The sequence below is a fragment of the Haplochromis burtoni genome, unplaced genomic scaffold (genome assembly GCF_018398535.1).
Source record: "Haplochromis burtoni strain Fernald_Lab_line unplaced genomic scaffold, NCSU_Asbu1 Contig_45, whole genome shotgun sequence".
NCBI classification, from domain to species: Eukaryota; Metazoa; Chordata; class Actinopteri; order Cichliformes; family Cichlidae; genus Haplochromis; species Haplochromis burtoni.
The window spans coordinates 2,670,308-2,683,425 of record NW_024582406.1 but is presented as its reverse complement, the minus strand read 5'-3'; the positions used below and the strand labels follow the sequence as shown (position 1 = coordinate 2,683,425).

Below are 13,118 nucleotides of genomic sequence, written 5' to 3'. Positions count from 1 at the left end.
GGAGTCGAACCCCCGACCTTCCGATCATGGGGCCACCACTCTACCTACTGAGCTATCCCTGCCCCTGAGAATGAATGGAAGTAGTTATTAATTTATCTTGATGAGCTTGTTTCCTTAAAGGTTCCAAGCCAATGCGGTAATTAAATTAAAGGCCAACTGAGTGGGGTGCTTGTGGCAAAAAGCCAGAAGGGTTGCCTATAGATGTCCACCCCAAGGTCATTTATTGCATGCTTTCCCCATGATATTTTTCCCATCTTTCCTGTTCTATCACAATAAAAGCTAACAACAACAAAAAAACAATATATTAAAAAAAATAATCACCCAAGGCTGCGTCTGTTGTACTGTTCTGGTTTGTGGCCTATACTGTTGAGTCTGCGCTTCCACAGACCCTGCTAGTTTAGAGACTTATTCCTCATGAAGAACAAAAACAAGACGGAACATCTTCAACATTCTCAAAATCATATGCCACTACAATCCAACTATATACAGACATAGGCATTCAAACACATCAGTTGAGTTTATTGTTTGTCCATGTGGCTTTCAGCTATCTTCAAAGCTGTAGCTTGGTCAACACTCCTCTTTATGACCCCTATCAATCCCCCAAATCTTCTCACTGCAGGCATCCTGTGGGGGTTAGTGTCAACTGGTCAGTTACAACTCTTCTCCTTTCCTGTTGTCACTCTAGGTGTTGGTGATATCGTTGAGTATTTGGTCACATTCTGTCTTCCCTCAGTAATTGTCATTTGGTATGAGGAGTCAAATGGACAGTCTACTGCTCGCTGAATTTCATCACTTGCACACGTGGCATTCATCAGACACGTCAGGCACTTAATTCTGTTCAAACAAGGGCAAAAAGAATAGGTGGCGTTGCACAGATGCCATGGTAAATCCCCAAATTGGACTGACCCATTGCCTGTCATACACATGGGTAACTGGCCTGCTTCCAGTTTGTTAAGCAGCATAATGTCCTGCAGCGGGTCAGCTACTTGGGGTCAGGCTAGCACGTCTGTCGTACCAGAGCAGTTCACCTTCCCGGCTACTGGCAAATCAACCTTTCCATTCAGGTTCAGGGGAGTTGAAAAGTTGGCAGTGTTCCAAGTATGTTTTACTCCTGGGTGTGTTGCTCAGGCAAGCAAACAAACTGTCTCGCTCTCTGTGGCTATATGGCCACAGCCCAGAAGAATGTGTAGACAGTGGCATGTGTGCACAAACATAACAATTGGTCTCGTTGTTTATGTGAGCAGTTGTGTTCATAAACTGCCACCAGTAATTGGTTGAAATCCCATGCAGGTACTGGGTGTGGTTTGCTCTGTCCCAGTGCGCTCCTGTCAACCCACTCAGGGTCAACAGGCTCAAGAAGGTGCACAGCACATTCCTAGACATTCTAAATTGGGTTCTGGATCCGTTGGTTTCTTCACCAGGATTGAGACGAGAGGCCCTAGAGACTTTCTCCCCCCTTTGTACTCCGGTCTTTTCACCATTACCCAGACTCGGCCAGGAAGTGTGTTACCTTCTTGCAGTGCTCTTGATGTATCCAGGTGTATCTCTCAGCAATCTTCACTGCTGTGGGCGTCGTCAGCAGCACCTGATAGGGACCATCCCACCGTGGACTGGACCAGCACTTCCTTTTTATGGCCTTTATCAGCACCCAGACTCTCCAGACTTCAGACTCTGCTCCTGTGGAGAAACAGAATCATCTGGCAGATCATTTGTTTTCATGACTTCTTTACTTTTTAACATTTTAAGCATCAAATCTGCTAATTTGTTCTCCTCTTGTGCTTTTCTATCATCACTACAGAATCCTGGAACTCTAAATGGTCTACCATATATAATCTTAAAGGGTGTCAGACCGTTCTCTGTTGGAGTAATACTCATGTACATCTTAACTAATTCTATACAGTCTAACCATGTCCTGCCTGTCTCTTCCATTGTTTTCCCAAGTCTTAGCTTTACTGTCCCATTAGTTCTATCTACCAACCCTGCACTTTGTGGGTGATATGAACAATGGTGTTTTAGTGTTATCCCTAGATGCTGTGCCATTAACCCAATCACTTCATTTACAAAGTGTGGGCCATTATCACTATAAATGGTCTCTGGAATCCCGTGTTCCGGGATGATATTCGTACATATTGCTTTGGCAACCAAAATAGCATCTGCTTTCCTAGTTGGGAAAAATTCTACCCTCTTTGAAAAAGGGCACACTATCACTAGACAGTACTTATAGTTATTACAGTTGGACAGTTCTATAAAGTCCATGTGAATAACTTGAAATGGGTGAATGGGTCTGGGGAATGCATTAAATCCTAGAGTATGAAAATGTTGCTCTACTGCTTCCATCATCCCCCCTGTTGAGACATGGCACGGCCCATGGCTCAAAATCGCAGCAGTCTTATAAATTCTCAGGCAGTATTATCACATAGATAATAAACATCATCTTGCAAGCTTGCACTTTTTGTGAACCACAACTGTTTTTCCTGCCGTATGTAAGTGGGCCTGCATGTCTGCCAATACATCTCGTGTAATAAGAATGTCTGCTGGTGCTGCACTGCTAAAATGTGAACACCATGTGCTCCTAAAGCTGTCTCTTTTGCAATCTTATCTGCTAAGGCATTCCCTAATGTGACTGGATCTTTCCCTCGGGTATGTGCTGCACATTTACAAACAGCAGTTCTACTGGGCAATAATACTGCGTCCAGCAGATTTTGCAGGAGTTTGGCGTGTTCTACAGGTTTCCCTGTCGAGGTTGTCATACCTCGTCTTGCCCACTGTGCTGCAAAGAAATGTAATGTAGCAAATGCATATTGGCTATCAGTGTATATTGTCACATTTTATTTCTCTGTAGCTTTACACGCTTCCGTTAAAGCTGCTATTTCTGCTGCTTGAGCAGATATGAAACATGCTAATTGTCCTGCACAGATAGCTTTCTCACTATCTACTACAGCAAAACCTGTTTTAGCCTGTCCCTCTGCTGTTTTAAAGCTCAAACCATCAACAAACCAAACCTTTCCCTCACCAAGTGGCACATCTTTTACGTCATCCCTTGGCTTACACTCCGTCTCCACGTGCTCTCTATACTCATGAGGAGTGCCCTCTTCCTTCGTTGGCAAAAGGGTTGACAGATTCAGAGTTGTGCACCGCTTTATGGTTATGTGTGGTTGTGAGAGTAACAGTGACATTAAAAACAAGTATCTTGTGGGTGACAGAAACGTCATTTTAGTCTGCAGTAGTAAAACGTCTACCTTGTGTGAAACTAGCAGTGTCAAAAATGGTAAAATAAATGGCCTGTATTTATTTAGCGCTTTACTAGTCCCTAAGGACCCCAAAGCGCTTTACATATCCAGTCATTCACCCATTCACACACACATTCACACACTGGTGATGGCAGCTATATTGTAGCCACAGCCATCCTGGGTGTCAAAGGGTGAAATATAACTATTTCCCGGAACATTGTACAGCTTGAGCCGCTGCACATACTGATCTCACACACGGAGGCAAAGCACAAGCAACTAGATCTAATCTTTTAGAATAGTAAGTTACTGGCTTCATTTTTGGGAGAAGTGCTGTTAGTTATTCCACCGTCACCTGGCATTCGTGCTATTCACAGAACCACAAGTCCATCGCTGAACTTCTTCCTGTCCGTCGGATGGAGCTTGGCACGCTCCCTTCAACCTTAAGGTTCTCATGTTCCAATGGAGTAGCTCCACTCCAAACCTGTAACCCTGTGTCAAAACATTAGTCAGTGATTAAATGTTAAGCTTATTTAAGTCCCAGCTCCACCCGGAGCCTGTATCCTAGAAGACAAAGTCTTTAAGTTAAAACAACTTCACATTTGCAACCAACTGTAGCTCATAAGTGTAATAAAGTATTCAGCATCACAGAGACAAGTACCATTGCAGGGTTATTCTAAACTCATTAAACCCCTACTTTTTCCATAATTTGCTCCAAATCATTGAACATCTCAACTTCATTCCACATTGTAATCAGTGGCTTTCCTTAAATTTGTTACTCACCATGAGCTCAATAGTGATCAGCCCCATGTAACTATTCTGTAACCACTGCACATCTGTTCAATTGTCACTTGTCTGTCTGTGTTGAATCCTATACAAACACTCTTAAAGGAAAGAGCATTAGCCAAACACACGGATCATCCTGGTGGTCAGGTGTCGGTCACCCAGTAAATCATACCAAACCTAATTGGCAGGCTCAACTTTGTAACAAAAGACAAATCATCAGCCAGTTTAATCTCAAACATTCATCCAATCAGCCACACCACACACAACATACAGCATAACCCTGTTGTCTCATCACATAATAAGTTTCTTCTCATGTAACCAAATGTGTGCCATGTTAAAACTTCTTCACACATCAGAAACTCAACAATCAGCTCACTCAGCTCACTCATTCAAGACCCCTCATCAGCATTCTGTTTTCTCCTCTATGATGCAATCATCTGTCCTCCTATAATATTAGACACTAGTCTATGTATCACTTTCATCTTACTAGTGACTTGGACAAGATGACAAACAGAATCTCATGCTTAGATGCTGTCTGGTCTTCATGAGTGTCATTGTATGTGTATATGCACGTAGGGCTAGTATGGTTAAGACATTTTCTGTTTGTGTGGGTTTTTATGTACCTCTCTCATCAAGTTTTCATTATTCTCATCACCGCATAAACAACACACATCTCTCTCTCTGTTTTTGAACTCTCCTTTCTTAAAAACAGAAAGTGGGATTGCAGTTTTTTCAGGCTGAGAAACACCAAACACTCTTCATTTATCATTCATATTTCATCAACACAACTATTTTATTTCTTTTGTGTCCACTGGGTTAGAAAGTGACCTGCAGAATCATCTCTTCCCCAGTTCGAGACCACTTCACTCACATACTTTCACACCTCTCTGTGGCTCACACACACCATGACATCAAACACAATTGCGTGCCTTTCGCCAAAACAAAAAACGTGATACTGATGTTACAAAGGTCTCACACACATGAATCAGGATGCAGAAAAGCTGTTGCCCATCTGAGGTGTGAGGAAGAAACTGAACTCACGGATAGCTGCATACTCGAGTTATCATAGCTCTGTTTCCCTCCCTCTAATGCGTTCTCAACAAGCTCCTGCTCTGAAAATGTGTAGCTTGCTCATCAGCTTAAAAGTGACTGCATACAAAACAACAATCAGACTCACTCAAACAGACCACGTCTGGCCCGCACACACAAAATAGACACCAACAAGAGCTCTGACCTCCTTACAGTTGGTGGAGAAACCAGCACTCAACGCCCTCAGCGGTTGAGAAAAACCTTCCTTTCGATGGGAAACCTGCTTAACCCTCCTTAAAAAAAAAAAAAAACACTAGTGCCATCCAACCCGAGGAGAGTTCAGACACAAACTCTCCAGCCTGGCGATAAAGTTAAGCACCAGGGCTTTCATCAGGCATCCCAGATGCTGGCTGCTAGCAGACTTCGGCAGCGTCATCTCCCTCCTCCTCGGTGGACGCAATGTGTTGGGATCTGGCTCAAAGGACCAAATAAATGTTGAGTCTGCGCTTCCATAGATCCCACTAGTTTAGAGACTTATTCCTCATGAAGAACAAAAACAAGACAGAACATCTTCAACCGGTCTTTTACTCGCTAGCAAGGGAAGGCTGATCGGAACCAGGCTGTGGAGCTTAACGCTCCTCACCTGTCACCAGCCCAGCTCCTTCAAAGAGCAGCCCTCCTCGTAGTGTGTGTGTGTGCATGCATGTGAGAATGTGTGTGTGTGTGTATGCGTGTTCTCCTGCTCCCCAAAAGGATCATAAAAGCAGGAAGCTTACAACACAAGAAACAGATCTTTCAGATAGGATGTATCTACAATAAAACCTCCCCCAGCACCAGTGGCTGGAGAGGTGGTCAGAGACAAAGGAATGTCTTTGATCACACAGTTTGAAACAATGTAGAGATGGTAAGCATAAAAATGACAACATTTAACAATTCACTTTAACATACACCATCACCACTTTTCACCGCTAATGACATAATTGTCATCCACAGTGTAGAGTGTTTTCAGCAAACAGCAGAGAGGTACTGCTTAAAAATGTCTGGCGAACATAGTTCATATCATAAGTAAAATTTACTCAGGGCCAGATGAAGACCAGAAACAGAGCTAAAAGACATTTATCACATGGGATTAAATACAGCTTCAGATGAATTCTCCTTTTTTTACTTCAGATACTTTGTAGCCAAAGTCTGTATAAAGACCAAAAACAAGTGCTGACTGTGATCCAAACAAAAATGAATCTTTGGTGTGCAACATTTACATCTATATGGCCTTAATAAGGGAGATATTTACCTTTGTATTCTGCTTTTTCGCATATACCCAACTAGGGTTGGATAAGCACGCTAACATATTTGGTTGGTGGCCAACAGCGTATTTTTAAAACATAGTACAGATTGTAAAAAAAGAAAAATCAGCTTTACTGTCATTATTTGAATTTTTAGGTACATGGCTCCACAACTCGAGAGATTAATCTGTGGTTTGGCCTGAGGGGGATGATCCAGGAGGGAGGTGTGCTTTCACTCTGGAGGGGAAATGGTATCAACGTCCTGAAAATTGCCCCTGAATCCGCCATTAAGTTTATGGCCTACGAACAGGTCAGTGGACAAACAGTGAGAAAGTGGAACTATGTCTTCTGTTCTCTTAAGTGTTTACTTAACTCGTGGTAGAAAAAGTAGTAACTGTATATTAGTTTACAGTGGGGGAAAAAACAATAGTCCACTCTACTGTGTCCTTCTGAAATCTTTTATTGCTTGTGGTTTCCCCTCCTCCTGCTCCTCACTCTTCCTACTCCAGATCAAGTGGCTGATCCGAGGTAATAAAGAGGGGGGCAGTTTAAGGGTACAAGAGAGGTTCATTGCTGGGTCGCTTGCAGGAGCTACTGCCCAGACTATCATCTATCCCATGGAGGTGAGTTTAAAATTTGTGTCAGTCATTTCCTCTTGAAGATATGTTTCTTATAGATAGATAGATAGATAGATAGATAGATAGATAGATAGATAGATAGATAGATAGATAGATAGATAGATAGATAGATAGATAGATAGATAGATAGATGGATGGATGGATGGATGGATGGATGGATGGATAGATAGATGTTCAATGATCCAAACATGAGCTCAGTAATGAGTAGCTCCACTATTATTGTTGATCACTTCAAAAATTCGTTGCGGCATGCTTGATGGAAGCTTTTCATGAGGTGAGTGGGAACATTTCTTCAAGTGGTAAAGACGGCCATCTGAAAGGAATCTACTGTCTGGATCTGTTGTCCATTTTTGTAAACTTCCCTTGCCATCCATCCCCAAAGGTTCTCAGTTGGATTTAGATCAGGGGAACACGCAGGATGGTCCAAAGAGTGATGTTATTCTTCTGGAAGAAGTCCCTTGTCCTGCGGGCATTGTGTACTGTAGCATTGTAGCACCCAGACCATTATGGCGCCCCCTCCACTGTGGAGCGTGGAGAACATCTCAGGTGGGATCTGCTTGTTAAGCCGGTAACATTGGAAACCATCAGGACCATCAAGGTTACATTTTTTCTCATCACAGAATAAAGCCTTCTTCCCCCACCCCACCCGACACACAGTCACACACACCAAACATATTAAAGATTGTAACTTAACATATTTTATTGTGAAAACTGTTGTTGAATTTTACATTGAGAATAGCAGACAAATCAACAATACAGCTCTTCCAGTAATGGCTAATTAATATTGTACTGAACACAGTCCAAAAGATTGAGTAAACCACATCAGTGTCTACTGTCTCTTTACTATCATAGCCAAGTGGCTAACAAAGGCAACCAGAAGTTTTCCCAATACCTACTAATGAATGTTATCTTGTTTCAGGATACATAATACCTGCCATTATCCAAAGACACATCTGCTTACCCGTGTCTTTTGTTTGTTCCTCCTCTTCTTTTCTCTTTTTTTCTAAACTGAGGACCTGATGGCTCTGACCTTTTCTTGTCAATCTTCCATCAGTAATTTTGCACTCCAGTATCAACAACCAAACCCCACAACATACACTAATAGACACCTTATGCACAGATTCAGGTTCTATAGGTTGTTTTTTTTGGGATTTCACACAACCCAGGAAAAATAATTCATACATAGTGGGCTTGGATTGACAATATTACGAATGATTATTATTTATTTTTTTTAAATATTTATTTATTTTTATTTTGTGAGCTTGTTATTAGATGCTGCTCCAGCCAGCCAGAGAATCACTTGCTGTCCTACCCCTCGCCTCCATTTACGAGGTGCCCTTACTCCTCGCAAATGGGCAATAGAAAACCATTCGGTGCCTATGCAATCCTCAAAATTTGCTGGCATGATGTCGGGGCAGTGTGAGTGCGAGCAACTTTTTTTTCCCCCAATGCCATGATGCAGCCCCCACCACAATGCTGCCCTGGGCAGCTGCCCATGTTGCCCATATCTAAAACCGCCTCTGGTCCCATGTTTGGTGCTCTGTTACAAAGTCCAAAGGGTCAGTTCTGTGGGTATTTAAGGAGGCCTTTGAAGATGTTTTTTGTTTTTGAAGCCCTTCAGTCTCAGATTCCTGATGTACTATCAAGTGCTATCAACATTAATGTTTCCTTTGAGCTTCAGTTTAGTCACAGGAGAGTTTCATACGATCCTCTGGCTTAGGGATAGGCATGAAGCCTCTTTCAGGGTCAATTAAAGGTTGTAGTCCATCCAAATTTGACAGTTTAGGGCATTACATGAATTTGGAGTAATGGTGCTGCAGGGGCACATGTGTGGGCTTACTCAGTTTATTTCCATTTTTAATATACCAAAAATCGTTCAAACTTTTTCTTTAATCTGTTCTCCCAAATTCTTAAACATCTTAACATCAAGCTTAACAGGGCTTCAACCTATCATGCTCAAAGTCAGGGGAGCTTCGGGGTGTTTCCATCAAACACGGAACTTCCACTTAATGCAATCAAATGGGGGAGACTGCGAGGAGGGTTTGCCATGGTTGATCCTGGCTAATGGAGAGAGCACACATTTAGCCCTTATAAATTATTGTTTGGACATAAGGAGTCAAACCCTCTTAAAGGTGGTAGCGGTGGCTAGCTCTGTATTTTGTTTGCAGCTGGGGAGGCATGGCATAGGAAATCTGGCTTCTGCTCAGAGTAAGAAGAAAAATGTTTGGTAAAAGACGTTTCACCTCTTATTTAAGAGGCTTCTTTAGTTAAACTGAAGAAATGCTACCGTAAAGTACAACTGTATCAGTGGAAGAATTAGAAAATAGGTGTTTAAAGAAACCATAGACCAGTTCTACCTTCTTTGACTCATTGAAGAAGAACCTCTTGCTACTGTTTCTACTTACTCCTGTGTTAATTTTGGATTTGTATGCGTTTTTTTCTTCTATTCCCTATGCTGGATAGGTGCTGAAAACTCGCCTTACATTAAGGAAGACCGGACAGTACTCAGGTATGGCTGACTGTGCCAGACAGATTCTGAAGACTGAGGGTATCCGAGCATTCTACAGAGGATACCTGCCCAATACAATGGGCATCATTCCATATGCTGGCATTGACTTGGCTGTGTATGAGGTATGTACTGCTTTCTGTACACTCTCTGTGTATAAAGAGTTACTTCAGATCAGAAGCATTAGCATGTTTGTTCCTTTCATGGGCCAGCTGAGTCTCGCCATGTGTGGTTATGGCACCGCCTCTGGGCAGATTCCTCATCAGCTCACCGCACCTGTTCGTGATTTGAAGCAATCAGCCAGTGGTATTTAAAGCCAGCATTGTCAGCTGTCCTTACCCGGTTCTTCTGCTAACCTCTGTTAGTACAGGCCACCTCAGTTGTCTATGTTTTGCTGTTTCCATGCATTGCTAACCTGTGTTCTCCTTCTGCTCCTAATATTTTCCATTTGATCTCTCATACTCACCACTTGCATTTGGATTCCACACCTGAACACTGTACTCCCACTCACGCATAATGTAGATATAACAGGTGGTCATTTGAGTTATTGTTGTCTTCTGATCTACTCATTCTTGTTTGACTTCTGGCAGACAGATTGTATTTTTGCCCAGAGAAGTAACACTTACTCACTTTACTTCTCTGTAAACCGTAGAGATTGTTTGCGCAGAAAACTCCCAGTAGATTGTAAAGAAACCCACCCCATACCATCTTGCACTAACAACCATGCCACATTCAGTACTTAATTCCCCATTCTGCCCCATCCTGAATTTCAACAGGTCATCTTGACCATGTGTTCCTGACATATTTGGCTGATTACATATTTGCATTATTGAGCAGCTAAACAGACTATCTAACAAAGTGGTTGTCAGTGTATGCATTTCAGTTCATTTCTTTCCCCTTCCTTTTTCTCTTCCTCTTTCTTTTAACTTTTAACTGCTCTCCTTTATTAGTGTCTTAACATTTTTCACTGTTCATGCTTTAAGACCCTGAAGAATGCCTGGCTCCAGAGGTACTGTGTCAACTCAGCAGACCCAGGAGTTTTGGTCCTGCTGGGCTGTGGTACTGTCTCCAGCACCTGTGGCCAGCTAGCGTCATATCCCCTCGCTCTCATCCGGACTCGCATGCAGGCACAGGGTGCGATATGATGTAAATGATAGATTGTAGGCAGTTGTAGGCCTACAAAACATTGGAACAATTTAGCAATAAGTCTGTCCATATATTACTCTCTGTAGCTTACATTGTTCTCATTTTTACTTTCAGCCATTACTGAGGGTAAACCCAAGCTGACCATGGTGGGTCAGTTCAAATACATCATATCTCATGAAGGTGTGCCAGGTCTGTACCGAGGCATCACGCCCAACTTCCTCAAAGTTATTCCTGCTGTGAGCATCTCCTATGTGGTCTACGAGCACATGAAGAAGGTCCTTGGAGTGGTTTACTAGACTGATGCGACAAACACAACTGTGGAGGCAGAAACACATTTTGCTTGTTAGAAGAAGCAGAAGTGGAGAATTAAGCTTCTCGGGCCTCTGAAGAGAGAAGATGAAGGATCAGTGCACCGATGCCATAAAACATTTGTGGACACCATCAACTTCCAACCTTTTTAAAGTGCAGGTACTAGGTCAGCAGGATAAATTTATTGATCTAGGAGAGGAGAATGAGGCTAATGATGCCCACTCTAACAGTATTATGTTATGCTTGAGGAATCATCAAAAAGTTCTTAGGAATGAAAATTCTTACCCTATTCTCCTAACCCTTATCCAGATGGACTCACTTGCGGCTGCTATTTTTTGTGTTCTCCTTCTCCATCCATTGTCTCAGCACATTCCAGTAGAACTCCACGTTTACATTGTCATAAATTTATAGTGCACAGTACATGTCACAAAAAAGGACAAGGATTCTCCTGATCTTGTTTCTCACTTTTTTCCATGGCCCTTTTTCCAGAATGTTTGGATAACGTCTCACACAAGCAAGAGTTTTTTTGTTTCTTTTTGTCCTGTAAGCAACATTTTGGGTTGGTTTAAAGGTATCAATATGTAGTATATCAATATCTGATAATGATTTAGGAAAGGTCACAAAATACTGCAAAATACATGAGATTCCAACAGCGGGTTATCAGATTCCAAAAAGGAGGACTTCTCATAATTTTGTCGAAACAAACATGAGGTAAACAGCTGGGTTTGCTTGTTCAAGTTATAAAATAATGTAGAAGCAGTGTGTGCATGTGAGCTGCAGCATGACTTAGCTGTGCATTGCTGTAAACCTTTGAAACCTTTAACTGTTTTGCTGCTAGCTGTTGCTGGAAACTACATTGAAATAAATGGAGAAGATGGATTTCTTGCATGTAGTGAAAATGTGGATGTGAACACAAAACTTGGTTTGATATGAAGAGTTTATGCTCCATTTTTTTTTCAACAGTGTTCCTTCCTGCAAGTTTCCAAAAGGAACAGGATGAGAAAAAAAATCTTAGCTTAAACAAACCTAGCTGTAATCTTAAAAGGACTATAGGCCATCTCCTGACCTATGACAGACGGGATATGCTTCAAAATAGAAAACCTATGAAATGTCTGAACTTAGGAAATGTACCATTTTAAGAAAATATTAGCTTATTTTAAATTTAATATAAGCAACACATCTCAAAAGGTTTGGGTGGGGACAACGAAAGGCTGAAAATGTAAGTGGTACTAAAAAGTAATAGCTTGACAAACTAGCCACAGGTCTGCAACATGACTTTTAAAAAATATAAAATATAAATAATATAAAAAAAAGCAATGTTGGGAAGAGGTTCACCAGTCTGCAAAAACACTATGACTACAAATTGATGATTTCATGGAAACCTTTTGTTGCAGGACATAAAATGACTTGAAATATCTTGTCATCTACAGTACATAATAACATCAGAAGAGTCCAGAAATCTCTGTATACAAGGAACAAGACCAAAAATCTATATTGAATGCTTGTGATATTCAGGCCTATAAAAACCAAACAAAAACTGATTCTGTAATGGAAAACTGATAGGGGTTCGGGAGTGCTTTCAGAAATGATTGTCTGTGAAGACCGTCAGTTGTGCAGATTAAAATGTTGTCATATAAAGAAGCCCCCATATATGAGCATCATCTTCTGGACCAAATTCATTTAAAATGGACTAAATAGACTGAAAAACCAGAAAACCATTCTGTAGTCAGACAAATCAAAATCTGAAATTCTTTGTGAAAAACATGGAGAATGCATCCTCCAGACCAAAGAGGAGATGGATCATACAGATTGTTATCAGCACACATGTCAAAAGCATGCATGTCTGATAGCATGGAGGTACACTCAACAAAAGTATAAACGCAACACCTTTGTTACTGCTCCCATTCCCCATGGGATGGACGTAGAGACCTAAAATTCATTCCAGATACACAATATAACCATCCCTCCCAAACAGTGGTCACAAATCAGTCCAAATGTGTGGTAGTGGCAAATCTGCTATATTGAGATAATCCATCCCACCTCACAGGTGTGCCACATCAGGATGCTGATCTGACATCATGAGTAGTGCACAGGTGTACCTCAGACTGCTCACAACAAAAGGCCACCCTGGAATGTGCAGTTTTGTCTCACAGCAAAATGCCACAGATGCCACAAGCAATGAGGGAGCGTGCAA

General features: G+C 41.8%; 1 protein-coding gene across 1 annotated transcript in view; it reads left to right on the top strand.

The window, feature by feature from the left end:
* Positions 1–12,852, top strand: part of LOC102309204 (calcium-binding mitochondrial carrier protein SCaMC-3) — a gene marked incomplete in the record, with an annotated part of 50,073 nt that extends 37,221 nt beyond the window's left edge. The window contains 5 exon segments of the mRNA XM_005926765.3: positions 6,483–6,635; positions 6,835–6,948; positions 9,427–9,594; positions 10,453–10,603; positions 10,730–12,852. Of these exon segments, the coding sequence (XP_005926827.2) occupies positions 6,483–6,635; positions 6,835–6,948; positions 9,427–9,594; positions 10,453–10,603; positions 10,730–10,911 (768 nt within the window).
* Positions 12,853–13,118: the final 266 nt, after the last annotated feature.